Source organism: Orbicella franksi, chromosome 8 (assembly GCF_964199315.1).
Source record: "Orbicella franksi chromosome 8, jaOrbFran1.1, whole genome shotgun sequence".
In the NCBI taxonomy this organism is placed as follows: domain Eukaryota; kingdom Metazoa; phylum Cnidaria; class Anthozoa; order Scleractinia; family Merulinidae; genus Orbicella; species Orbicella franksi.
Genome location: NC_138152.1, coordinates 17,289,472 through 17,316,971, shown reverse-complemented (window position 1 = coordinate 17,316,971; position 27,500 = coordinate 17,289,472). Strand labels below are relative to the sequence as shown.

The 27,500-nt window shown below is 40.6% G+C and overlaps 1 protein-coding gene and 2 long non-coding RNA genes across 3 annotated transcripts in view; 2 read left to right on the top strand and 1 right to left on the bottom strand.

The window, feature by feature from the left end:
• Window positions 1-24,005, top strand: part of LOC145494851 (uncharacterized) — a 36,832-nt gene extending 12,827 nt beyond the window's left edge. Inside the window, exon 2 of the long non-coding RNA XR_014050315.1 lies at window positions 22,042-24,005. This is a non-coding gene — a long non-coding RNA (uncharacterized LOC145494851). The remainder of the gene's footprint in view (window positions 1-22,041) is intronic.
• LOC145494770 (uncharacterized) lies at window positions 3,885-9,149 on the bottom strand. Its single transcript, XM_081474340.1, has 2 exons — window positions 5,469-9,149; window positions 3,885-4,167 (listed from the first exon to the last, which is right to left on the bottom strand). Exon 1 carries the CDS (start codon window positions 9,048-9,050, stop codon window positions 7,836-7,838), a length of 1,215 nt encoding a protein of 404 aa, XP_081330466.1. The 5' UTR covers window positions 9,051-9,149; the 3' UTR covers window positions 3,885-4,167; window positions 5,469-7,835.
• Window positions 7,405-14,291, top strand: LOC145494873 (uncharacterized). The gene is made up of 3 exons (XR_014050330.1): window positions 7,405-7,455; window positions 13,448-13,967; window positions 14,236-14,291. It is a non-coding gene; the product is annotated as an uncharacterized LOC145494873 (long non-coding RNA).
• Window positions 24,006-27,500: the final 3,495 nt, after the last annotated feature.

The window sequence follows — 27,500 nt, the reverse complement described above, 5'->3', positions numbered from 1 at the left end:
ACTGCTCGCGCTTTGTTATCGGCATTACCTGGTCTCAGACCAAGATTTCAAGAAATGCTGCGATGAGACGGTTATTTTTAAAGTAGAGTGTACCTGTTTGCATGAAATGGTTGTGTTCGAATATTTACACCAAACACGATGGATACAACTGTAATCGATTGTTTACTCAAACTTCACGTTTCAAAATGTTTATTTTACTTGAAGTCAAGTTTGGCTGTGGCCATGGGTGTTCCATAAAAGTTAAAACTGCCGATATTGAACGAATAATGTGTGCTACAGTTGTAACCTTCAAAAAGAAACAGACAGTAGGCGGAAGGAAAATCAGTTTCAGGCGATATGCGCGTGCCGGTGATCGAAATATATTTGCATACCATTACAATGTACCAAAAGCAGCGTCTATTTTGATTTAACTGCAAATGTTTGCGAACGTTAATCATGTGGTTACTCTAAAAGGGAAAAAAAACAGATTACAAGTATCCTTATTGACGAAAAAGGTTCCATTCGCTTATTTTTGTTCTTGATGAAGGTAGCTGGCCAAGTTCCATGTTGGTTTCACGAATGACGAATTTACAAAAATGTACCACACGTTTATGTCTCTCGACGGGTTAGTTTTTTCGGGCCGCGGAAGAGACTTTCACACATCATAATATACAGTATGGGCTTTTAGAAAATTTTAGTTTCGACTTCAAATTCAATGTACCAGCGGGGCTTTTGATGGTATTGAAATTAGCTAAAATTAGCCATTTCGCTCACGAGCTTCGATGAAGGTACTTGTATCGGCCTAAAATATTATTAAACTTTGAGGTTTTGCTAATCAAATTAATGCTTTAGAAACAGCAAGACATGTACTATGAGCTACCCAAAGTATATCGCTAGATATCAGCGCGTTGATCTGTACGAGCGAAAAGAAAATGCACAATTTTCGGCCATTTTCGGCGGCGTCAGGCAGCTAAAATGGCGATTTTCAAACTTTCCTCAATTTTGAAAAAACTAAAGCGCTTCAGGACCTTTGAATGGTATTTTCGAAAACAACTCACTACAGAGGTTATTTGGGCAAAATATGAAGAAATCGAAAATTTCGCGACTGTCATCTCATTCTCGGTGTTTACAGGAACTGGCTCTTAAATCAAGTGGTTAGGAGGGTCAAACAGAATGTAGCAGCATAAAGCAAGTGTCATCATGAAAGTGCAGTCCTGAAAAACTAACTGCACCAAAGGATAACAGTAGAGACAATCTCTAATGATGCAAAAGAGTTTCTTTGGTTCCAACTCAAGTTTCTCGGCTATCATTGAGAATGACTCTGCATTTTGCATTAATTATCCGTGTTTCTGTGTACTGAATTGTGTGTTGTTTTCTCTCTGGCACTGGTAGATCAGCTTGGTAATCTGATTCTTTCCTGGTTTTTCGAGGGACGAGAAGGTTAATGAGAAATCTTGGTAGTTCAGGTGAACCTGGAGTGGTGCAAGCCTCCCTGTAGATATTTGGTTGGCCCACAGGTGTTCTGTGCGATGGTTCCTAAAGATATGAGAGTCTCTGAGTTTTCCTACCATGATGAGAGTCTATGTGCATCCTTTCTACCATAGGATGACAGTCAATGAGATTCCTTTCCAAATGGCCGTGTATCTTATGTGGTTGATTGTCTGCCCCCGGTGTTCACCTGAATTACCCAGATTTCTTGATGACCTTCTGGTCCCTTGCACAACCTGGAAAGAGTCAGATCACCCAGCAGAACTGCCAGTGCTGCAGAGCAGAATGGCACATAATTTAGCACATGGAAATGTGAATACTTACAGCCAATTGCACAGTCATTCTCAAATGTCAGTTGAAAGATTTGATTAAGAACCATTTCAAGTCATTAGAGATTTTCTCGGCTGTTATCCTTTGGTGTGGCTGCTTTCTCAAGGTTGTGTCTCTCATGCTGACACTTGCTTTCCTCCTACCACTAGTGCACCCTTCTATTTAAATAAAATAATAATGCATAGTTTAGTTCAATTCAATTTGTTTTAAGTGCCCCTGAGATATTCTTGTTCTGTTCAACTTATTGTAATACATCTTGAAAATAATTAAACTCAAAGCTGCTGTATGTTACTAATGGACCTATTCATTTCTTTTTTCTGACCACATACCTTTTTCGAGCGTCAACAAGCTTACTGTAGCAAGACATGATTTCTGGTAAGTAAAGAGGTATTGTATTTACTTTCTAATCATTTATACTTATTTTTCCGTGTTGCTTCTAATTCACAATTCTTGTAATTCTTTCATTTTTTCCAAGGGAATTTTATTTTATTTTAACCCTTACTAATTACTTAGATGCTGTGCTGTTCCCTTGTCGGGATCTTTTAACTATTTACTTAGATGCTGTGCTGTTCCCTCGTCAGGATCTTTTACTTATTACTTAGATGCTGCGCAATTCCCCCTTAAAGAGCTTTTACGTATTACTTAGATGCTGCGCCGTTCCCCTGTTGGGAACTTTTACTTCTTAGACGCTGCGCCGTTCCCCTGTCAGGAGCTTTTACTTATTACTTAGACGCTGCGCCATCCGCCCCATCGGGACATATTACTTCTCACTTAGACTCTGCGCCATCCCCCCGTGGGAGCTTTTACTTATTACTTTGATTCTGTACCATTCCTCTGTCAGGAGCTTTTACTTTATTACTTAGCTGCTGTGCTGTTCCCCTGCGGGAGCTTTTACTTTCTTACTTAGCCGCTGTGCCGTTCTCCTGCGGGAGCTTTTACTTATTACTTAGACGCTGCGCCGTTCCCCCATTGGGAGCTTTTACTAATTACTTAGATGCTGCGCCGTTCCCCCCGTCGGGAGATTTTACTTATTACTTAGACGCAACGCTGTTCCCCCGTTGGGAGCTTTCACTTCTTACTTAGATGCTGCGCCGTTCACCCGTCGGGAGATTTTACTTATTACTAAGGCGCTACGCTGTTCCCCCGTTGGGAGCTTTTACTTCTTACTTAGACGCTGTGCCGTTCCCCTGTCGGGAGCTTTTACTTATTACTTAGATGCTGTGCCGTTCCCCCATCGGGAGCTTTTACTTATTACTTAGATGCTGCGCCGTTCCCCTGTGGGAGCTTTTACTTATTACTTAGATGCTACACTGTTCCTCTGTCAGGAGCTTTTACTTATTACTTCGATGCTCTGCCATTCCCCTCTCAGGAGATTTTACTTATTACTTAGACAATGCACCGTTCCCCCGTCTGGAGCTTTTACTTATTACTTAGGTGCTGTGCCGTTCCCCCGTCTGGAGGTTTTACTTCTCACTTAGACTCTGCGCCGTTCCCCCGTTGCGAGCTTTTACTCATTACGTAGACACTGCGCCATTCTCCTGGGAGGGCTTTTACTTATTACTTAGACGCTGCGCCGTTCCCCCGTCAGAAGGTTTTACAATGTACTTCTCACGTAGACTCTGCACCGTTCCCCTGCGGGAGCTTTTACTTAGTTCTTAGACGCTGCGCTGTTCCCCTGTTGGGAGCGTTTACTTATTACTTCCATGCTGTACCGTTCCCCTCTCAGGAGATTTTACTTTGTTAGTTAGCCGCTGCGCCGTTCCCCTGCGGGAACTTTAACTTATTACTTAGACGCTGTGCCGTTCCCCCATCGGGAGCTTTTACTTATTGCTGAGATGCTGTGCCGTTCCCCCGTCAGGAGCTTTTACTTATTACTTAGACGCTACGCTGTTCCCCCGTCGGGAGCTTTTACTTCTTAGTTAGACGCTGCGCCGTTCCCCCGTCGGGAGCATTTACTTGTTACTTAGAGGCTACACTCTTCCCCCGTTGGGAGCTTTTACTTCTTACTTAGACGCTGCGCCATTCCCCCTTCCGAAGCTTTTACTTATTACTTAAATGCTGCGCCGTTCCAAGTCGGGAGCTTTTACTTATTACTGAGATGCTGCACCGTTCTCCTGTCGGGAGCTTTTACTTATTACTTAGATGCTGCGCTGTTCCCCTATCGGGAGCTTTTACTTATTACGTAGATGCTGCGCTGTTTCCCTGTTGGGAGCTTTTACTTTTTACTTAGACGCTGGACCGTTCCCCCGTCGGGAGCTTTTACTTCTTACTTAGACACTGTGCCGTGCCCCCGTCAGGAACTTTTGCTTATTACTTAGACGCTGCGCCGTTCCCCCGTTGGGAGCTTTCACTTTTTACTTAGATGCTGCGCTGTAACCCCGTCGGGAGCTTTTACTTATTACTTGGACGCTGCGCCGCTCCCCCGTCAGGACCTTTTACCTATTATTTAGACACTGCACCATTCCTCCATTAGAAGCTTTTATTTATTACTTAGATGCTGCACATTTTCCCGTTGGTAGCTTTTAATTATTAATCAGACGCTGCACCGTTTCCCTGTGGGGAGCTTTTACTTATTACTTAGACGCTGCGTCATTCCCTCCTCTGGTGCTTTTACTTATTACTTAGACGCTGCACCATTCACTTGCGGGAGCTTTTAGTTATAACGTAGATGCTGCACCATTCTTCCACAGAGACTTTTACTTATTACTTAGGCGCTACATGGTTCCCCTGTTGGAGCTTTTACTTATTATTTAGATGCGCCGTTCCCCCCATCGGGAGCTTTTACTTATTACTTAGACGCTGCGCTATTGGAGATTTTAGTTATTACTTAGATGCTGCACCATTTCCCCGCAGAAACATTTTTTATTACTTGGACGCTGCACCATTCCCTTGCGGGAGCTTTTAGTTATAACGTAGATGCTGCACCATTCTTCCACAGAGACTTTTACTTATTACTTAGACGCTACATGGTTCCCCTGTTGGAGCTTTTACTTATTATTTAGATGCGCCGTTCCTCCCATCGGGAGCTTTTACTTATTACTTAGACGCTGCGCTATTGGAGATTTTAGTTATTACTTAGATGCTGCACCATTTCCCCGCAGAAACTTTTTTTTATTACTTAGACGCTGCACCTTTCCCCAGTTGGGAGCTTTTGCTTATTACTTAGATGCTGTGCGGTTCCCCTGTGGGAGCTTTTACTTATTATTTAGATGCGCCTTTCCCCGTCGGGAGCTTTTACTTATTACTTAGACGCTGCACTATTCTCCCTTTCTGAGCTTTTACTTATTACTTAGACGCTGCGCTGTTACCCTGCGGGAGCTTTTGCTTTTTACTTAGACGTTGTGCCGTTCCCCGTGAAAGCTTTTACTTATTACTTAGACACTGCTCCGCTCCCCCAATGGGAGGTTTTCTTTGTTTTTTATTACTTAGATGCCTCACCGTTCTCCTGTCGAGAGCTTTTACTTATTACTTAGATGCTGCGCGGTTCCCCTGTGGGGGCTTTTACTTATTATTTAGATGCGCCTTTCCCCGTCGGGAGCTTTTACTTATTACTTAGACACTGCTCTGCTTCCTCATTGGGAGGTTTTATTTGTTACTTAGATGCTGCGCCATTTCCTGGCAGAAACGTTTTTTATTACTGATAGCTTTTACTTATTACTTAGAAGCTTCACCTCTCCCTCGTTGGGAGCTTTTACTTATTACTTAGATGCTGCGCTGTTCCCCCATTGGAGATTTTAGTTATTACTTAGATGTGGCGCCATTTCCCTGCAGAAACTTTTTTTTATTACTTAGACGCTGCGCCCTTCTCCTGTTGGGAGCTTTTACTTATTACTTAGATGCTGTGCGGTTCCCCTGTGGGAGCTTTTACTTATTATTTAGATGCGCCTTTTCCCGTCGGGAGCTTTTACTTATTACTTAGATGCTGCGCAGTTCCCCTGTGGGAGCTTTTACTTATTATTTAGATACACCTTTTCCCGTCGGGAGCTTTTACTTATTACTTAGACGCTGCACTGTTCCCCCTTCTAGAGCTTTTACTTATTACTTACATGCTGCGTTGTTTCCCTGCGGTAGCTTTTACTTTTTACTTAGATGCTACGCTGTTCCCCCATGGGAGCTTTTACTTATTACTTAGACACTGCTCCGCTCCCCCAATGGGAGGTTTTCTTTGTACTTAGATGCTGCGCCATTTCCTGGCAGAAACTTGTTTTATTACTTAGATGCTTTGCCGTTCTTCTGTCGGGAGCTTTTACTTATTACTTAGACACTGCACGGTTCCCCCATCGGGAGCTTTTACTTATTACTTAGACGCTGCACCGTTCCTTCGTGGGAGCTTTTAGTTATTACTTAGACGCCGCACCACTCCCCCGTCGGAAGCTTTTACTTATTACTTAGACGCTGCGCTGTTCCCCCGTCGGGAGTTTTTACTTAATACTTCAACGCTGCACTGTTCCCCTGTCGGGACATTTTACTTTATTATTCTGCTGCTGCGCCGTTCCCCCTGCGGCAACTTTTAGTTATTAGTTAGACGCTACTCCGTTCCACTGTCGTGAGCTTTTACTTATTAGTTAGACTCTGCGCTGTTGCCCCCTTGGGAGCTTTTACTTATTACTTCCACACTGCACTGCTCTCCCGTTGCGAGCCTTTACCTATTACTTAGATGCTGCTCCATTCCCCTGTCGGAAGGTTTTACTTATTACTCATTACTTAGATGCTGCGCTGTTCTATCGTCGGGAGCTTTTACTCATTTCCTCGTCAGTATCCAATTACTAGTTACTTAGATGTTGCACTGTTCTGTTGTCCGTATATTGTTGGTAGTTACTCAGATGCTGTGGTGTTTTACTAGTTACGTACATAACTTGGCTGTTCTGTTGTCGGGATCTTGTTCCTAGTGAGTTGCAGTCTCGCGCTTTTCATTTATCAGGATTTTTTTACTCGTTTAAGTTGTACCAAGATGTTTGTTTTGGAGGTGGCATAGTGGCAGGAGCTTTTTTGATCCTGGGATGGCTTGAGTTTCTTTCCTTACTCTGGCAAGGGCTTCCCTGCTAAACCTCCAGGCTTTATTCAATGCAGCAGGATCCTTGGGCTCTGGGACATTCTTTGAGGGCTATACCAGACTCCTACTACCTCTGCAGGCTTCTTTGTCCACACTACACCTTGATATGTTCAAGACGTTGAAGTTGCAATGGAGACAAAAATTGCAAATGTGTTGTTGAATGATGACTGATGGGTAAACCACTTTTGTTGCGATGTGTACTCTATATGTAGATTGGGAAAGCCTGCATACGAGCCAAGTTGCCATTAACTTATCTTGGTTTCTGTAGCATGAAGCAACTAGGAGTATTTCTATATTTCTACTGCCCCCTGAATGGGATGGCAGTCTATTACGGGGTTACCTCCAGCATTAAGTTAGCCATTTACATTTACACAACTTGGTGGAGGGAGGCACTGAAATTAAGTGTCTCGCCCAAGGACACAGCATAATGGATCAAATCCAGATCGCTTGATTTGGAGACAAGCGAACTAACCACAAAGCCATTGTGCCTTGCACAAGAAAAAGTAAAAAATTTAACAGTTTCTTCTCAGGAGTTGGATGGTGATACCCTGGCAGTTGTTCATCAACAGCTTGAGGAAAATGCATTGAATTTACGACACTCATTAGTAGGTAGCGATTATTTTTATTACCAATATCAATACAACTGACAAGTATTTAAAACCAGGCAGTGACTCATGGTGCAAAGGAAGATATATAGATGAGAAAAGAGTGTTTGGACTCCATATTTATTCTTCGAGCACATGTTTCTACAACCCCTATAGGGGGGTACAACAATTCGTGCAACGTCACATCCGGGTTACAAAACAATACAAAACGACTTATCTAGAATGTTCGGCTTGTCACGCAATGTCACGTCCGATCTCTAGTACAAAACGGCTAGTCTAGAAAGTTCAGCTTTCAACATCCTCCACCTCGCAACTTTCGGTAGCCTGTTGCGACTTAATCAGTCCTTAAAGCGACTTAGTCAGTCCTTATAGCGACTTGGTCAGTCCTTATACCGACTTGGACGAACAATCTCTCTTCCTCTCCGAGTCCTCTGTGGAAGGGTGACTTCAGGTTCAGCTTCTTCATCTTCATCCTCCATCGTCTCGGCCTCGCTGTCTAACATCGCACCATCTTGTTCAGTGCTCTCTGGTGAGCTTGTAATGGGCGGGAGATTGTCAGATTCGGCACAGAGCTCCAATTTGTACAGTTTGCGAATTGGTCGGGTTAGCAGTCCCGACTTCACCTGGACACTCGCAGCACGGCATCTTCCATCTCTGTCAAGAATGAGCTGCCGGACAACCCCCATCTTCCAATTTAGACGTTTCTCTCTGTCATCAGCTACAAGGACAACTTCTCCTTCTTTTAAAGGATTTGGCTGAGTCTTCCAAACTTCCCCTTGTGAACCCAGCACTTGATGCAAGTATTCTTTCTTCCATATGTCATTCATGGAGGACAGCCACTTTTTTCTCCTTTGAAATTCATCAGAGATGTTTAGTTCTCTTTCTTCTTCCTTGATGTCTTCTCGCGGTGGCAACAGGAACTTTTCAGGACACAAAGGGATAGGAACACCACCATCAGGATTGCTCGACTCCCACAAGTAAGTGATAGGCCGGCGGTTGATGACTTTCTCCACCTCGGTTAGAGCGGTTACTAATTCCTCCCAGGAAAGCACATCATGGCCTAACGAGCGACGTAGCAGGCCTTTAACAATGCCCACTAACCTCTCCCAGGCTCCTCCCCACCAAGGTCCGCGTTCCACCACAAATTGCCACTTCATGTCAAGATTCTTCTCTTTAACCCACTTAGCTGCCGCCACAAAGTTTGATCCGTGATCACTTATGCACAACTGTGGGACACCTCTTCTGTTCATAAATCTCTGCAGTGCCTGAGTCAACGCTTCTACAGACAACGACGTCACAAGTTCCAAATGAATGGCTCTAACTGACATGCAGGTAAATACTACGAACCAGACCTTACTGTTATCCTTCAGGTATAACGGTCCTCCTAGATCCATGTCAGTTGTTTCAAAGGGACGCTTGCAAGTTACACGACACCTAGGGAAAGGAGGTGTCTGTTCAGATGCAGGAGCCGCCAAGAACCTGCTACATTTCCTGCACTTCCGTATCACTGATGAGACTGATTTCTTAGAGCGCAGGATCCAAATCCCTTGGCGTCTCAGTTCCGAAATAACTGTTGCAGTACCAGCGTGTTGCATTTGTTCGTGAATATGAAGCACCAATTGGTTGACAACACCACACTTCTTAACCAGCACTGGATGGAGTTCCTCAAAGGTCGCCTCCACTTGTTGCAAACGACCCCCCCATCCTGATTAATCCTCCTTCCAAGAACGGGTGTAAGGACTGCAGACTGGACTGGCGGTAAACTGGTTGGCTATTTTCCATTGACACTAATTCCCTCCAGAAAAACTTCCTTTGCACTTGTTTCAGGACGACCATTTTGGCATATTGCAACTCTTCTGAGGTCAGCATATTTTGGGTGCTTTTAGGAGACTTGCGCCAATGTAGCATCCAAGCTACACTTCTCAAAGTGCGAAGGTACTTGCTCGTTCGGGGTGGGTCAACAATTTCCTCCACATATTTCGGTTCTTGATTGTCAGCTACGGCCATCATCAGCAATGCAGCATCTGTGTCATTCTTTGGGTGCTTCGGCCATTCTGCCTCAGGTCGTTTCAACCATTCCGGGCCGCTCCACCAAATCTTGGAGTCAGACAACTGAGCTACCGTCATACCCCGAGTAGGTAAGTCCGCAGGGTTTTCATCTGTTGGAACTCACGACCACACTCCACCGACAGCAGTAATCTCTTCCACACGGTTAGCGACAAACACTCCACCCACACGCGGTCCCTGACTTATCCAAGAGAGAGCAATACTGGCATCTGTCCAAAGGAATTCATCATCAATCTTAAAGACACCGCTGTACTCCAATCTCAGTGAATTGAGAAGTCGAGCTCCTAGTAAGGCACCAAGAAGTTCAAGGCGAGTTATCGTGTCTCCGTTCGGTGGGGCAAGTCGACATTTCGAAGCAACAAGATTCACTGTTACGTTCCCATTTGTATCTGCAACACGAATGTAGGCTGCCGCAGCATAGGCTCTAGAGGAGGCGTCACAGAAAACGTGAAGTGACAGTTTTGTGTCCTTTCACTGAGAGGGTGTTATTCCTAACCATCGGTTTACTCTCAGATGGTTTCCTCCTGACAACCCTTTCAATACTTCTTCAACACGCCTTCGCAAATCCGGGTTAACTTCCTCATCCCATCCGAGCTTCTCTTTCCAACAGTGTTGGACAATAATCTTCAGTGGAGTGACAGCCGGGCTCACTAGCCCACATGGGTCGTAAATCTTAGACAGACAGGACAAGACTTCTCGCTTCGTAAGTTTCTTGGGTACCATAACTTCCAGATCAACAAGTAGAAGAAGTTCATCAGATTTTAAGTCCCAACTAACTCCAAGTACTTTGTGAAGTTGCTGCACTTGGCTGTCTGAAAACTCGTGGAGCAGATTTTGATCGTTGGACCGAAATTTCCGCAGGTTAAAGCCACCATCTTTAAAGATACGCACTGCTTCGTGCCAGAACTCCCTTGCTTCCTCAGTGTTCTCCATTGAGTTCACTGGATCATCCATGTAAAGGTTGCGAAGAAGCTGGGAAGCCATTTGTGATTCACTGATGAAACCCTCTAAATGCTGTTTCAGGACTACTTGCAGCAGAAATGGTGATGATTTGGCACCAAAGAAAACCTTTTTGTATCTGTACACCTCAATCTCCCCTTGCGGGTTGAGCCACAGGAAGCAACAAACATTTCGGTCTTCCTCACGAAGCGACAGCTGCAGAAATGCCTTTTCAAGATCACCTACAACACCGACTTTGCCAACTCTGAAACGGAGAAGTATGCCCCACAACAGCGGTAACAAGTTTGGTCCTTTCTCAAGGGCATCATTAAGAGAAAGGCCTCCTTCAGACTTAGCTGAGGCATCATGCACAATACGCAGTTTGGTTGTCTCCCGATCAAGCTTAACAACTCCTCGATGTGGAAGATAGGACTGAGGAATGCAGGCTTCTGGTAACAGCTCAAAGTGACCCTCTTCGAGGAGTGTTTTTAACTGAATGTCATATGCTGTGTACTCTTCAGGCGTCAACTTTCTCACCATGCGACGAAGCCTTGTTTCACAAAGGGCCTTGTTAAGTGCTAAATGCTTTCGAGCTTGAGGTTTCCAAGGCCACGACACAACATACTTCCCAGATTCGTTGCGTTGGATAGCATTCTTTACCTCCAGCTCAAGGTCTCGTTCCAACACTTCCTCCTGTACAACACCAAGGTGGTCCAAAGTCCAAAAGTTCTGCAGTTGTTCATGAACAGAGGCCCGAAATGCGTGGACATGAGCTCTGGCAGCCACACCCGCAAATGAAATGGATCCACTTCCACCATGAAGGACCCACCCAAAAATTGTCGGTGTTCCTTTGAGACCATTCCTCAATTTAATTGTCATACCTTGGACAATGGTGTCATAGCAATCTTCTCCAAACACAATACCAATACTATCTGTACCAGGGCCAGCGAGATCAGCAAGGACTGGACAACCACCAACAACCTCTTGAAGGGCTCTATAGGACTCAGCTCCACCCTCTCAAAGACACCAGACAACTCATCCATCACTACAGCTTGGAAGGTAAAGGTATTTGGAAGGTTTATTCCTCTTGCAGTCACCTCAACAACATCGAATTCGCCTTCCAGCACATCTCCAAGTGTCTCAATCCGCAAATGACGTTTTCCAACAACTCTCTTTGGTATATTTGCAGCCAAAGATGATGACATCATTGTAAAAGTGGCCCCAGTGTCACACAATGCTCTTACAGCCACAGCCCCAATAACAACACACACAGTTCTCATCATCACGCCAGCAGTTTTGATGTCAGCATTCTTAGCGGAAGACATTACAGCAGCTGTTGGTGGTTGAGATAACGGTGGCAAATGAGTCTGGTTAGCTGGTGTATAAGGAGGGGCAGCAGGATTCCAACTTGGGTGGTTTGGTGGGTTACCCGTACTTGGAGTGGGGTTTTGAACTTCTGGAATTTTCACTCCGCCAGTCTTGCATAGCTGAGGGATATGGGATCCTCGTCCACACGGGCATGGTTTTCGAAACCTGCATGCAGTCATCCGGTGACCACTTCGAGCACAACGAAAGCAAGCCCTTATTTCCTTCACTTTCTTAAAGCGATCATCAACTGACATAGGTACAGAGCACTGTTTAGGACTATGTGGATCGTTGCAGAAGGTACAGGTTACAGATTTAGCCATTAAACCAGATGCAGTTGGCAACAAGGGTTTTTCCTTTTCGATAGACTGGTGGTGTTTAGATGGCTGTTCTATCTCAACAGTCTGGTCAGCACTCTCTCGAATTTCCAGTTCCTGTTCCAAAAATTTCAACAGCTTCGAGAATGTTACATCCTCCTTTGATAAGCCAGCTTTTTCTCGGGCCCACACCAATCTCCAATCCTTGGGAAGTTTTGATTCAATCAAAGGCATCAAAAGAGTTCCATATTGTTCAGTAGTAACTCCTTGTACTTCAAGCGCTCGCTCAGTTGCACAAAGCTCATCCACTGCATCTCTCATAGCTTTATTGGATTGTTCAAGTGCTTTCATTTCTGCTAGTTTAGTCATTAGGCGAGTTTTTTGCACTTCATCCTTGCCATAGCGTGATGTCAAGCGTTGTACAGCAACTTCATAGTTTGCCTCTTCAGTTTTGATGTTTGCAATGTATCCTGCGGCTTCGCCATATAGCAGGGACTTTAAGTAAACAAACTTCTGCACAGTAGGTATTTCAACGTTATCATGTATTGCTACTCTGAAAATGTCCCAAAATTCTGGCCAGTCCAACACATCGCCCGAGAATTTCCTAAGGTCGGTTTTTGGCAACTTCATTTTAGGCGCACTTGACGTATGTTTTGGTGATGGTGCAATGGGTTCAGGCTTCTCACTTGTATTTTGCTTTTGGCTGTTTTTTAACCATAATTTCACACCATGAATTCGTTCTCTTACCATATCGAACCATGGTCCTTGGGCGTCCACTTCATCTTCTACTTGCGAGTCATCGTCCAAGAGCTTCTCGATTTCCATCTGCAGATCCTCGGCTTTCTGCAATCTCGTAACAATCGAATCGAGTTTTTCTTCCACGCGAGCAATTTCAGGCGAGTCGGACTCAATCATGTTTCTAACAGCGTCAAAATCCCTTTTCATCCAGCCTCTCAACCCAGTGAGAGCTCTCTTCAGCTGATCAATTTGTTTCGTCTTCATTTCGATCGGCGTTGGCGACAAACGAAAGCAAACAACACTCGAGGCTAGCGATCAAACACGTCGCGGGTCACCATGTTTGGACTCCATATTTATTCTTCGAGCACATGTTTCTACAACCCCTATAGGGGGGTACAACAATTCGTGCAACGTCACATCCGGGTTACAAAACAATACAAAACGACTTATCTAGAATGTTCGGCTTGTCACGCAATGTCACGTCCGATCTCTAGTACAAAACGGCTAGTCTAGAAAGTTCAGCTTTCAACAAAGAGTTCCTAAATTTATTAACGCTGTGTTGTTAGGTTGTTTTCAGGACCGAGTTTACATTTATAAGGAACATTTATTAATTGTTCTCTCTTTGAGTATCAAGACATTTTCTACATCTGGATCATCTGTTTTGCCACACTAACAGCAACAGAAGGGCAAGGGTTACTAGGTAAGGTGTATAGAATCTTTTTCAATATTCACCCTAAGTTGTTATTCAGATTCCCTGAATATGTTTGTTAGAGTAGTTTTGAAGACAACGTCTCTATATTGTTGGTTAAGTGAAGATTGCTTCTTCACTTAACCAACAATATCACAAATTTATATAAAAAAAATTAACGGTGACAACCTTTTTTTGTTGTGTCTCTTTAGTAGAAGATTGAATTGTTTTTAGGAGGGTAATTTATTTGATCACAGTCGTGATCAGTTAAGTCATTTATGGTCTGTAAAATGTCAGTTTTTGTTGTCTTTGATTAAGGTGTACATCCAACTTGCAGTTGCGGGTGTGACTCTTCTGAGATATATAGGAATGACACAATGGATGAATTGATTTAACAAGTGAAGTACATAAAGAATATCTATATCCAGAAGTGTGATAGAACTATGTATAAGGTTAATAACAACTTTTTTGCATTATTGGCCAAGCAAGCCAGCAACCTACTAAATGACTGACAATAACTTTTAACAACTGGCAACATTTAATACAGCAGAATCACTTTCTGTTTGAATGTCAAACGTTAGGACAAGAAAAGTTATCAAGTTTAAAGCTCCTTTGTTCTTGACATCAAGTAAATTAAGTCTAATGAAAACTGTTTTTTAATCCAAGTGGATTTTTTAAGAACTGTATGCAGCCAAAGATTTGCCAACTCTTGGATACCAAAGTAGATCGCTCTACCATAGGTATGTTCTTAGAATTTTTTTTTTTAGTTCTAGTTCATTTATCAGTTTTGAGAATTGTTTTTTCAAGCATATACTGTAACTTAACTGAACAACAAATGCTGCAATTGGAAGGTTGTAGGATGGAGCAGTATGGCATCACAGATGATACACAATTGCATTGACATAGTTTCATTCTACAATATAAATCCTTTGAAAGAGCTCCTTAATTTGTTTCATTAGATACACACTACTTGAGGTCCCTGTATTAGTTTTGTACCCAAATTGTTCATTTTCCCCCCAAGCATTAGCACTTATAGAAATTGCTCAATTTGTTGTTTATAATCTTATGTTGCCTTGCTGTTGACATCTTACGGGATATAGCTCTGGCATGGTCAAAAAGTAGGCTAGCCATGACAAGCATTTGATGTAACATGTTTTCTGTAGTATAAATGAAAAGGAATGGATATACAAATAAAACAATTCCCTGCATATAGAGAGCATTTACTAAATTAAATATAGGGTTGAGGATAGGGAACTGGGCCAGGCTTCAAAAAGGGATATTATACTGATTTTACCCATGATATATTATTACTGATTATTCTTAGAATATCCTCTTAATAAAATTGTGATCACAAGTAGCTACTTTACTTGAAGTATATTATTACTGATTATACTGAGGGTACCCTGGTCAATAATATTGTAAGTACGTGCTATGTTACTCATGGTATATTGTTACTGACTATACTGATGGCATATTATTACTGAATTTACTGAGGATGTCACATTTAATAATATTCTGATCACGTGCTACTTTACTCGAAAAACATTTTTAGGGACTATACTGATGGTATATTATTACTGATTATGTTGAGGGTATCCTGTTTAATGATATGGTGATCACATGCTACTTTACTCATGGTATATTCTTGCTGAATATACTCATGTTATATTATTACTGATGATACTCATGGTATATCATTGATTCTAAAGGTATCCTGTTTAATAATATTGCGATCACGTGCTACTTTACTAATGGTATCTTATTACTGATTATACTGATGGTACATATTACTGATTATATTGAGGGTATCCTGTTTAATAATATTGTGATCATGTGCTACTTTACTCATGGTATATTATTACTTATTATACTCATGGTATATTAATACTGATTATGCTAAGGGTATCCTGTTGAATAATATTGTTATCATGTGCTACATTACTCATGGTATATTATTACTGATTATACTGGGGTTTTCCTGTTTAATAATGTTGTGATCATGTGCTACTTTACTCACGGTATATAATTATTACTGATTACACAGTGGTTATCCTGTTTAATAATGTTGTCATCATGGGCTACTTTACTCATGGTATATTATTACTGATTATACTGGGGTTTTCCTGTTTAATAATGTGATCACGTGCTACTTTACTCATGGTATATTATTACTGATTATACTCATGTTATATTATTAGTGATTAGTATAATTTTCAGAGGTGAATATCAAGGACTACAAAATAATGGACTAAAACATAAAAACACAGACGCAGTTGTCAGTGTGCATACACATATGCAGCCGTAGTTTTAATAATAAGCTTACTTGTACATTGATAATCAATCAATTTACTTATTGAGTTCGGCAGTAAAGCAAACGATTGAAACGATACTAAAAATAAATTCATCCGGTACTTTTGTTTTATCATTGTTGACTTCATTCACAGTTGTCATCATCGCTTAAAAATGAGTAGCTTTAATTTGAAGAAAGATAAATTTCGGTCAATTGATCTGACCTGCTGGTGATTGACGCAACCACTGCATTTATGATTCTTAAAAGCTTTGAATATGAGTTCTTGAAAGAATTTTTGGTCCAAGGGCGGCAGCAGTCATTTTGAAAATTCTCCATCTTTTCAAATATCGTGGACTTGGATTGATGTCTTTCGAATATATGAAACGTTCATTCCGGAACTGTCCACCATGTTTACTTGCCGAGATGGGAAAGATGGCGAGCTTAGTAACCAAGCACTAACAGGGTGAATATAGCGTAATATAATAAGCTTTTTGACCAATCAGAATCTCCAATTCTTATATTCACTTCTTGACTTGGTCAACTTCTCGACCTCGACTTCGTCTCAGTGAATATTCACCAATGTTAACTTCGCCTTTGGCGAATAATATTCTTATTATTTATACTGAGTTATACTGTGATCATGTGCTACTTTACTCGTATATTGTTACTGATTATACTGAGGTTATCCTGTTTAATAATATGTTGAAAACGAGCTACTTTACTCGTGGTATGTAATTATTACTGACTATTATGATGGTATATTGTTACTGATTGTACTGATGGTACATTACTACTGATTGTGCTGAGGTTATCCTGTTTAATAATGTTGTGATCATGTGCTGCTTTACTCATGGTATGTTTTTACTGATTATACTCATGGTATAATACTGATTGTACTGAGGGTATCCTGTTTAATAAGATTGTGAACACGTGCTACCTCACTTATGGTATATTGTTAACAATTATACTAATGGTATATTATTACTGATTATACTCAGGGAATCCTGTTAAATAAGATTGTGATCACGTGCAACTTTACTCATTTTATATTGTTACTGATGGTACGAATGGTATATTATTACTGATTATACTGAGGGAATCCTGTTTAATAAGATTGTGATCACATGCTACTTCACTCATGGTATATTGTTACTGATTGTACTAATGGTATATTATTACTGATTATACTGAGGGAATACTGTTTGATAAGATTGTGATCACATGCTACTTCACTCATGGTATATTGTTACTGATTGTACTAATGGTATATTATTACTGATTACACTGAGGGAATCCTGTTAATAAGATTGTGATCAGGTGCAACTTTACTCATGGTATATTGTTACTGATTGTGCTATGGTATCCAACAAGCGCGAATGGAATAATTGTTTTATTAAATTTGGTGCTTTTGTATTCTTGGAAATATAGCTTAATTTTATTGGATTTTAATTTTAAAAAACGACCGGAAGTCGATGTGACAAAAACAACAACAAGTGGGAAATCACATGACATGCACCCCGTTTGCAAAATTTGTTGAATGAAAAATTTGAAAGCGAAGCAAGCGAATTTGCTGAATGAAATTTACAGTCACGTAGAATTCAAAGAAAGTCTATCAAATGAAGGAGATATAACCCTGGTCAGAAAGTTTGAAAAGCGTTGAAGTTCGAGTTATGGAGAAGAGCTGAATAATTGTGCACTTGCACATTGCCGTTGTAGTAATGCCGCGGAGAACTTTGATCGCAATGTGACACAGACGTTGTGCCAAAATTATTCTCAACAAGACCCCTTTCAGGATTCCCTCGCTTTGAAAGCCTTGGCATTTCGAGCTGTATGTGTGGCGCTCATTGTTGGCCAGATTTAGAGTCAAGGACAGAAACTATCTTAGCATCAGATTCATCTTCAGAATCTCCGAGGCCACCCTGGTGATTTTTCGTGGCTGGTAAAGAACCGGGCTTACTTCGGTTCAGCTCAAAACACTCAACTCCTTGAGGTGTTTTTCGCAAGGACAGAATTGCTGTCGTTGATTCTCTCTTCGTTGTCGGCCAAAAAAGAGACTGAGATGAAATTAGATCGTCCTCTGTAGCTGTGCGGGATTTTTGCTCTCGGCCGATCCGAGCTTGCTTAGTTGAACAGTTTCCTCATCTGCTCATTGGAAACTGGTTTCTTATAGACTACGCCGGCAATTATGCCTGTTTTCCTGTGGCCTTTTACAAATGCATATGCTCTAATAATTTATTTGCCTGGTCAGAGATAAAGGAAAACAGTTTGTTGTGCGGCGGCGTGCAAAGGAAATGATCAACCGGCGGCTCTAATGGATTTAATCAATGAACTTTTGCAATACGTGTCATCTTTCTTCCTCGCAGACAAGTAAAAACACTTCAACTGAACATTCAGTTCTTCTTTTGACTTTTTTTATATCAGTTTCGAAAATTTGGTGCCACCAGGACTAGCAAGCCATTCTCTTAAGGTAAACATTGTTTTTCTCACATAATCTTCATGAATGCGTAAAATCTCGCCGGTCATATTTTAATTTTGCAACTTTAAGGGAAACTTAACGTATACGTACCGTTAAATAACCGTATCTCGAACTTTGTGGCTTTTTTGTTGTTACTGAGACGGCATTGTCCATAATTTCCTGTATTTCCTGTGTAGATAGCTCACCGAATGTGCTTTTTTCCATGCATTTTTTTTGTCGACGAAACTTCGCTTCACGCGAAAAAGCTCATGCCGAGCGACATTTGCTGCTCTCATTTCCATATAAGGTCAAACGCAGGTATAATGGCTGGTAACCGAGATCCAGTGAACCAATCAGAAAGCTAGAATTGCATTATCCGAGGCTGAGAATTTAATAATACAGATTACACTGAGGGAATCCTGTTTAATAAGACTGTGATCACGTGCTACTTCACTTATGGTATATTGTTACTGATTGTACTAATGATATATTATTACTGATTACACTGAGGGAGTCCTGTTTAATAAGATTGTGATCACGTGCTACTTCACTTATGGTATATTGTTACTGATTGTACTAATGGTATATTATTACTGATTATACCGAGGGAATCCTGTTTAATAAGATTGTGATCGCGTGCTACTTCACTTATGGTATATTGTTACTGATTGTACTAATGGTATATTATTACTGATTATACTGAGGGAATCCTGTTTCATAAGATTGTGATCACATGCTACTTCACTTATGGTATATTGTTACTGATTGTTCTAATTGTGTATTATTAGTGATTATACTGAGGGAATCCTTAATAAGATTGTGATCACGTGCTACTTCGCTTATGGTATATTGTTACCAATTATACTAATGGTATATTATTACTGATTATACTGAGGGAATCCTGTTTAATAAGATTGTGATCACGTGCTACTTCACGTATGGTATATTGTTACTGATTGTACTGATAATATGGTATGTTATTACTGATTATACTAAGGGAATCCTGATTAATAAGATCGTGATCACGTGCAACTTTACTCATTGTATCTTTTTACTGATTGTACTGATGGTATATTATTACTGATTATACTTAGGTTATCCTGTTTAATAATATTTGTGATCACCTGCTACTTTACCCATTGTATATTGTTACTGATTGTACCAGTGGTATATTATTACTGATTAAACTGAGGGAATCCTGTTTAATAAGATTGTGATCACGTGCTACTTCACTTATGGTATATTGTTACTGATTGTAGTAATGGTATATTATTACTGATTGTATTGAGGGAATCTTGTTTAATAAGATTGTGATCACATGATACTTCACTTATGGTATATTGTTACTGATTGTACTAATGGTATATTATTGCTGATTATACTGAGGGAATTCTGTTTAATAAGATTGTGATCACATGCTACTTCACTTATGGTATATTGTTACTGATTGTACTAATGGTATATTATTACTGATTATACTGAGGGAATCGTGTTTAATAAGATTGTGATCACGTGCTACTTCACTTATGGTATATTGTTACTGATTGTACTAATGGTATATTATTAATGATTATACTGAGGGAATCCTTAATAAGATTGTGATCACGTGCTACTTCACTTATGGTATATTGTTACTGATTGTACTAATGGTATATTATTACTGATTATACTGAGGGAATCCTGTTTAATAAGATTGTGATCACGTGCTACTTCACTTATGGTATATTGTTACTGATTGTACTAATGGTATATTATTACTGATTATACTGAGGGAATCGTGTTTAATAAGATTGTGATCATGTGCTACTTTAATTATGGTATATTGTTACTGATTATACTGATGGTATATTTTATTACTAATTATACTGAGGGTAATAAGGTTAATAATATTGTGAGTACCTGCTGGGTTACTCATTGTATATTATTACTGATTTTACTGTAGGTATATCACTGGTTATACTGAGGGTATCCTGTTTAATATTATTGTAATCATTTGCTACGTGACTCATATTATATTGTTACTGATTATGCTGAGGTTATCCTGCTGAAAAATATTTTGATTATTGTGATTATTATTATTATTATTATTATTATTACAATTGTTTGGTAATTTGTGTGTTCACTGTTTATGATAGTATGTTGTTACTGATTTTAGTAAAAGAATTAAGAATAATTGTGGTTTATCTATGAGTGCTATATTTTATTGAGAAAAGGAAATTAAATTATTGTTGTACACAAAGAATGCATTCTTTTACAGACTACATGTAATTCTCTCTGGAATAGAAATTCCAAAGTAGTGGTTATAATCGTAAGGCAATAATAGTTATTTAATTTTAGGCAATGATAATTTTTTGAAATTGAAAAAATAGAAAATGGAAAAATTATATTAAGAAGGGTTAATATTATATACTTTTTCTCTTACATCTTTCACCCCCACGTGAAGCATAGGTCTCTTAGGATTTCTCTGCACCCTTTCTGTCTTGTTCTTTCTCTCTGTAGTTTGTGCCATTTCTGGCTGTTCCTGTTTCCTCTTTTTCACTTCCCCCCTGAGCACCATCTTAGACCTTTTTTAGTGGTTCTGATATTTGGCTTGTCTCTGTTGTTTGTTCTGTTCTCACGGCCAATCCTGTTTAGCCTTCTGAGAGGTGTGTGGCGCCTGTTTGAAATAGCATCTGGTTAATGGTATTGGGCATATTTTGTGGAGCAGGACTGGTGCGGTGTTTAGAGTGACTACCTCGCGACAATGTGGCCTGAGTTCAAATCCTCGACCCAGCATCATAGCTGGTCGAGTTTGTGGTTGGTTGTCACCTTATTTTGAGGTTTTTCTCCGGGATCTCCGGTTTCCTCTATCTGCAAGAACCAACACTCCAAATTCTAATGTCATATTGATGCTCAAATTATTTACAATGGTCACGAGTCCGAGAGAACTCTTCCACGTTTTGTGGTTGAATAATTACAGTTGTACATTTACATTTTACATGGGGTTTGAGGCCTATTCAGACGCATTTATTCACTGATTGGTCTGTATCTTGCTAAAAGTGTCTTTAGCTGTTTACCAGGAGTAAATAAAGATTTAATGATCAACTGGTCCGATTACTGCTTGCAACATTCGCGCAGGGCACCTTGTCCAGTCCAAAAATGGAAAGGACTGCAGTCGTAGACTGGACATTGTCACTACTTTGACAACCATGTGCTGAGGCTGAATATCTCCTTCAGAAAACAGACGCACATGAAAATTTTTCCTCACCAATGTGGCGGTGCTTTGTCGTAGCGGTGAGGCTCGTTTGCAGTTGATACATTCGCTAAATCTGCCACAAATAATTCAGTGCTTTGAAATACATTTAGGAGAGAGTAAAGTCAGGAAGTATTTTCATGATTTGCTCTGGGGATTATCTCACTCGGTGTTTGGTTTTAAAATGTGTAATGGAAGACAATTTTCCACAAGTTACTTCCCTTTACCAGTGATTGATGCCTGTATTGTTTCCCAAATTATTTCAATATTGCCAAACTCCAGACACATTTCTCGCATTCCTCCACTTGGAATGTGGATCAGTGACTTTAAGAATGGCAGTTAACCCTACAAGTTCTATTAAACCTCCCTTCTATTTGGAGGGAGATATTTAGTAACACCCTCCTCCTCTTTACTAACGCCCCTCCCCCGCCTCCCGCCTCGCCCAATTATTACAAAACTGTACTTGCAGATGTGATGTTATCGTTTACTCCAAAGACATTCCATTTGCTACGTGTTTCAGTGTTTTCACATGGCGTCACGACAGCTAACTTTGGACTGGGTGACGTCGAAGAAAACTGACCAATGGCGATCTCTTTTGTGAACATGTGTTATCAGTTTTAATAAACAGTTTGTTTGTCACTGAAGGCTGGTGTGTTTTATTTCCTTGTGAAACCCCGAAGGTGATCATTTTACATTTGATGAGGACTTCTCGCTGAATGGTAAAGGAAGAGGACGAGTACGAGGGGACTCGCGTGAGGCGTCATTTGTCCTCGCGAGTATTTCCCAGCTGAGTCACCTAAGCGTGCGCCCTAGATATAGTTATGCTAAACTTCTGAGATAATAGTAATAAGTGACATAATGGTAACGGTTTATTAGCAAATCCAAATACAAGTTGGCTCTTCTATGCTAATATAGAAGGCTAACCGCTGGAAATACAACTCTCTCACGAAAAAAGACATAAGACATAAAATGTGGCAGATTGTGTAGCACTCGTGTAAACTCGTGTTGTATGTTTTAAAATGTTCGGTTTTGAGGTATGTAGCACCTTACACCTTTTAGACTTTCGCACTCAATTCATAAGCGTATCCACTGGATAAGTGCTGCAAATGACATCAAAAATGCCTTCGAATAAGCTGCAGCCATGAAGAGCAACGTGGCGTTTATGGGTAAAACTTTGCTCTAATGTGGCGCTTATTCCAGGAGGCCTCGTACTGAGATCAATTTTCTAAATAGAGTTTTGGCTGGAGTTTTGGTTTTTTCCTAAGAGAGTCTTAGTTGTTCTCCCCTCGAATATGCACCGTATGTTAAAAAAAAAAAAAAAAAAAAAATTATTAGTGCGGCAGCGCTTTCATGGCTCTAGCCTGCGCTAAACCGTCTGAAAAGTATGACTGTTTTAACTCCACGCCTCCACATTTTTGTCAGTTCTTTCCCAGCAAATCGCGACGCCTTTAAGCGCGTTTGTGATTAGACTAGCAGAACGAGAATAAAAGTGCCCAGTTACCTAAGGATAAAGATGGTCTAATAACTAGAACCGTGCAATAAGAACCGTAGACCAACATACCGACGATGAACAAAGGACATCGTGGTAAGGAGTAGGGTCTGGACGCGTGCTCTTGAACTCTCTCCAGGCTAACACGGGTGGGTTAAATCGGTGGCAAATAGACCATTTTACAGTTGTCTGCTCAGTGACCTAGCCTTTGTATGGCAGCGAGGCTAGAGTTGACCTTGTTTTGATACAGACCTCACTGCTTTTGTCATGTAAATGCACCTAGTTAGCATCAGAACAACTTGTTTTGCACAACAAAAGCAGTGAGGTCTGTATCAAAACAAGGTCAACTCTAGCCTCGCTGTCGTACAAAGGCCAGGTCACTGAGCAGACAACTGTAAAATGGTCTATTCGCGACAAACGGACGTTGTTGCCGATATAAGGGGTGCTCCATTATGCCAGGCCAACCGGTCATAGACCAGTGGGATCTGATTAACCAAGAAAAATAGAAAGTTATTTTTCTGTCAAACCTGGCAAACCTGGCTAACTTAAAGGAATAGCTCTCACTATTTTTTATTCCATAGCTCAATCCCCAACACCAGTGAAAATCTACTTGCGAGAAGTAGGGCAACGAACCGATGTTTCAAAATGAAGCTGCAAATGTTGGTCCGTCGACAGGTCCGACCGAACCGAAACAGACCTTTCCATTTGACTTTCGACCGGCATAATGGAAAGTACCCAAGATGTTAAGTTATGGCGTTTGAAATTGCTTCTCCGTTCGGGCATGTGTCACTTTGGGAGGGCGGTCGGTACTTCGGAAACAACCGTTCAATTTTATATCACTTCTTTCGGGAGGTCGTTACTTGAGAAACTTTATGGGTACTATGTGTTGATACGGTTGTTGGTACTCACGCTTTTGACTCTGCTTAATTGTCAACTATAGGAAAGATCGATTTGATTTAGCCAATTTAGCATCCTAGCAAATTGTTATGTTACTCAGGAGAAGAGAAAACAGTGCTAATGGACAGAGGTTTTGGATAAATTTCCAAACAAAATGAAGACACGAGAAAACACTTTGTCAAAGCTCAATTCGTGTTTACCGCTTATTGAATTTAATTCCAGGTTTTTTCTCAAGTTTAGCTCTATAACCTCACAAACAGTGGATTGTAACAAGCATTTGAAGGTTCCTTCCATACTCTTGAGCTGACAGCTTGATCGTTTTCAGCAGGGTGCTGGGGCGGATACAGGATTTTAGAGAATGGGATTCGAGAACGGAACTGCAAAGGGTGGTCCACTGTAGGGGGTACCAAGGTATCCCCACTGAAAATTTTTAAAATTCAGGTCCTCCGAAATGGGAATTCAGGCATTCTGAGGCCAAGTCAGCGTGTTTTATTGTCGTATTTTTTAAAAGATTTAGGGAGCTCAACCGAATCCCCCGAGCCTCCTCCCGAGATCCGCCCCAGGGGTGGAACTGCACAAGAATCAATCTGTAAACTGTTTTCCGAACACTTCGAGTGTATTACATTGCTGACGTTAATGTACGTACGCTGTAGGAACCTCTTGCTTCCCTCACCGCAGCTGCTACTGCAATCGCTCCATTTGGTCCACGACCGCGTCGACAATTCATCGTACCCTGAACCTCCCTCACTAATGTCGCTTCTGATTTCAAGTCGTTTTTCCTGTTTTCCAGCGCCTCCATTACATTCAGCGTTATTGAAATGGTACTAAATAGTCCGTGACTTATAAACGAAGCGGTATTATCGCAGAGAAAGTTTTCATTTTATTACAGGATACAATCAGCATAAACGTTGTGGGAAATGAAAATATACTGTACACAAAGCGGAGGACCCAGTATGAGAGCGTGTCACTCGGTTCACAGAAAAGTGTTCGCTGTCCGTATTAACCGGTATCCGTATTAAGCGAGCTAATGGAATAGAAAATGTATGAGCCTTTCGTCAGGAAAAACCGTATGTAATATCCAGGTGTCGTACTATGAGAGAGTAATGATAATGATACTGATGATGATGATGATGATGATGATGATGATGATGATGAACGAATCTTTATACAGGATTAACCCATCAGTACTTGAAAGTACTGTTATCATAGAGGTCCTGTAAGATTACAAAAATTTGAAAAGGTAACAATACAAAAAAGTTTAAGTGTTTAAAAAGGCAAAACTACATGGGAAAAACAAATAAAAGCTTACGAATACAAATTACAAATAAAAATGCTCGTTGGCCTTTTGCCTTAATAAAAGCCTAGAGCTCAGATTTCTTATATGTCCGACGGTAAACTGTTAAAAACTGAGGCTCCTAAAAACGAAAAACTCCGACGGCCAAACTCCAGGTTCATTTTCGGCAGTTCGATTGAGGAAAATCTTGTCTGACAAAGCAAAATAAGCGAGGGTCTTAGATTCTTGTCCCTCGGCGTCTGTCCAAGGGTTTAGGTGAGGTTATTCGTTTTGTAGTTTAAAGCTGAAAAAGTAATTATGTATGATAAAAAAGAATATTGTGTTCTGGTTATGTTGAGAGAATATATCAGTTATTCTTTACTGATTCATGAATTTGTTTAAAACAGAGGAAATCATAGTTATTACAGTTGCCTGGATGTGGAATGTTAAATATACAGCACAAATTTTATCATGTGTGATTCCAGAAAATATCCATACTCCCCCAACACCCCCCCCCCCCCCAACGAAAGGGATGGGAAATTCTAGAGGGGTGGGGAAGGGTCAAAGGCCGAGGAAATTCTAGAGGGGCCTTAGAGATAATTTATGTGGATAATTTGTAACGCAAGGACCACTTGTACAAACAGTAGTTGGGTGAGGCCGGAAATTGGTTTAGATCAGGATCAGCAGTCTAAAATAAAGCATAAAACCAATAGCCCTTATGCGTAATGACATCAGACTAGCTAAAATCACCACCAAGCCTCGGTTTAAAAATTAAAATTTCAAATTTTATCATGAACTAATTCCCAAAGCAGCGATAATAAAAAGAATGCCCACGTGAAAACAACACGAAGGTAAAGGAGGTTTGAGAACATGTCGCGCAAACGAGGCTTGGTGGTGAATTTTGAGCATGTTACGCAATCGCGCATAAGGCCTTCAGGGGTTACATTGAAGATAAGTAGATATGGATGAGACGGTTACGAAATTTTAAATGATACTTAAGGAAATATGTGACATGACTGGCTGACAATAATAGAGAAAAAGGAAACGTGTACTAAAGCGGATACATAAAAAAGAAATTGATTAAATTTTGTCACGTCAGTATAACCCAGAAGGTTCAAGGGGCTTGCCCTTGGAGATCAAAAATGCTTCTCTTGCCTTGCGAATAGCGTCTTTTTTTAATAGTCCCCTGTAAATCGTGTCACTTAAAGAATAGACCCATACACATAACGCGCTTTGGGGAACTTTCTTGCCGATCGACACTAACACAAATTCGTGTTTTTGCTTAGGACGCAAACTGATGCCATAACATATGTTACGACTGGTTAAGAACCCATTAAACCCCAAAACAACTGCTACTTGGTATTGTATTTTGCTTTCGTTCAGTGAGTGGATAATGAACATGCCATTTTACTGTGGACGTTTTGATGTAAATTCTGTGCAGCAACGTACGGTCTAATTCAATGTCAAAAAAGAATATAACTTTAATAAACAATTCTCATGCAATACCCTCCCTTTTTATAAGAATATTGTTTCTCCTGCCCAGGCTGAATTTTCTTATCTTTCCGCCGATTAAATATTCTTGTGAATATTCTCAGATTATAGACATAATAGCGTATGGCATTCCTGTTTTCGAATAAATTTGGCCGCTGCCGTGGTGTTAAAGTAATTTTAGAGCCAGCCTGCATCGAACATATGGCTAGTGCTGTTTTTGTTGCTTTTTGGCCAGTTTTGCAGTTTAGAGAAAGGAAGAATCTTATACCGTTTAGTTAAAAACACACAAAATTACATTCTTTTCTAAAATCTCCTCCACGGGTTTATTCCGCAAAACATTCTTACAATTTCGCAAATTTTGGCCTCGGTATTCATATAAAACATATATTCTTATAAAAAAGAAAGAATGTATTCTTAGCCATAACGGCATCGTGATCTAAGTTCAGTCTCTTCGTTTGTAGTTAACGAACCACCCTTTGAAGATCTGGTTTTGGAGTATCATTTTGGTCCAGATTGTCGTTACGGCCTGCAGACTGGATTAATGAGTGACTCACGCTTCAGTAGCAGTTTTGTGCTAAACAGGAAATTTTGTGGCGCTTTATGGAAGACTTCGAAACAGAACAAGCGAAAGGTGACAATTGCGTAACATACCGTGTAGTCTAAGTTAAGGTTTTTTAAACAATTTGAGGTAAAAACTAACGGTGAAAGCGCGCGACATTTCGACCGAACTTCGGTCATTATCACGCTTAAATGTGAAGATAAAAATTTTTGCATAAGTATAAATGTAAAACAAAGAAGTAAAAG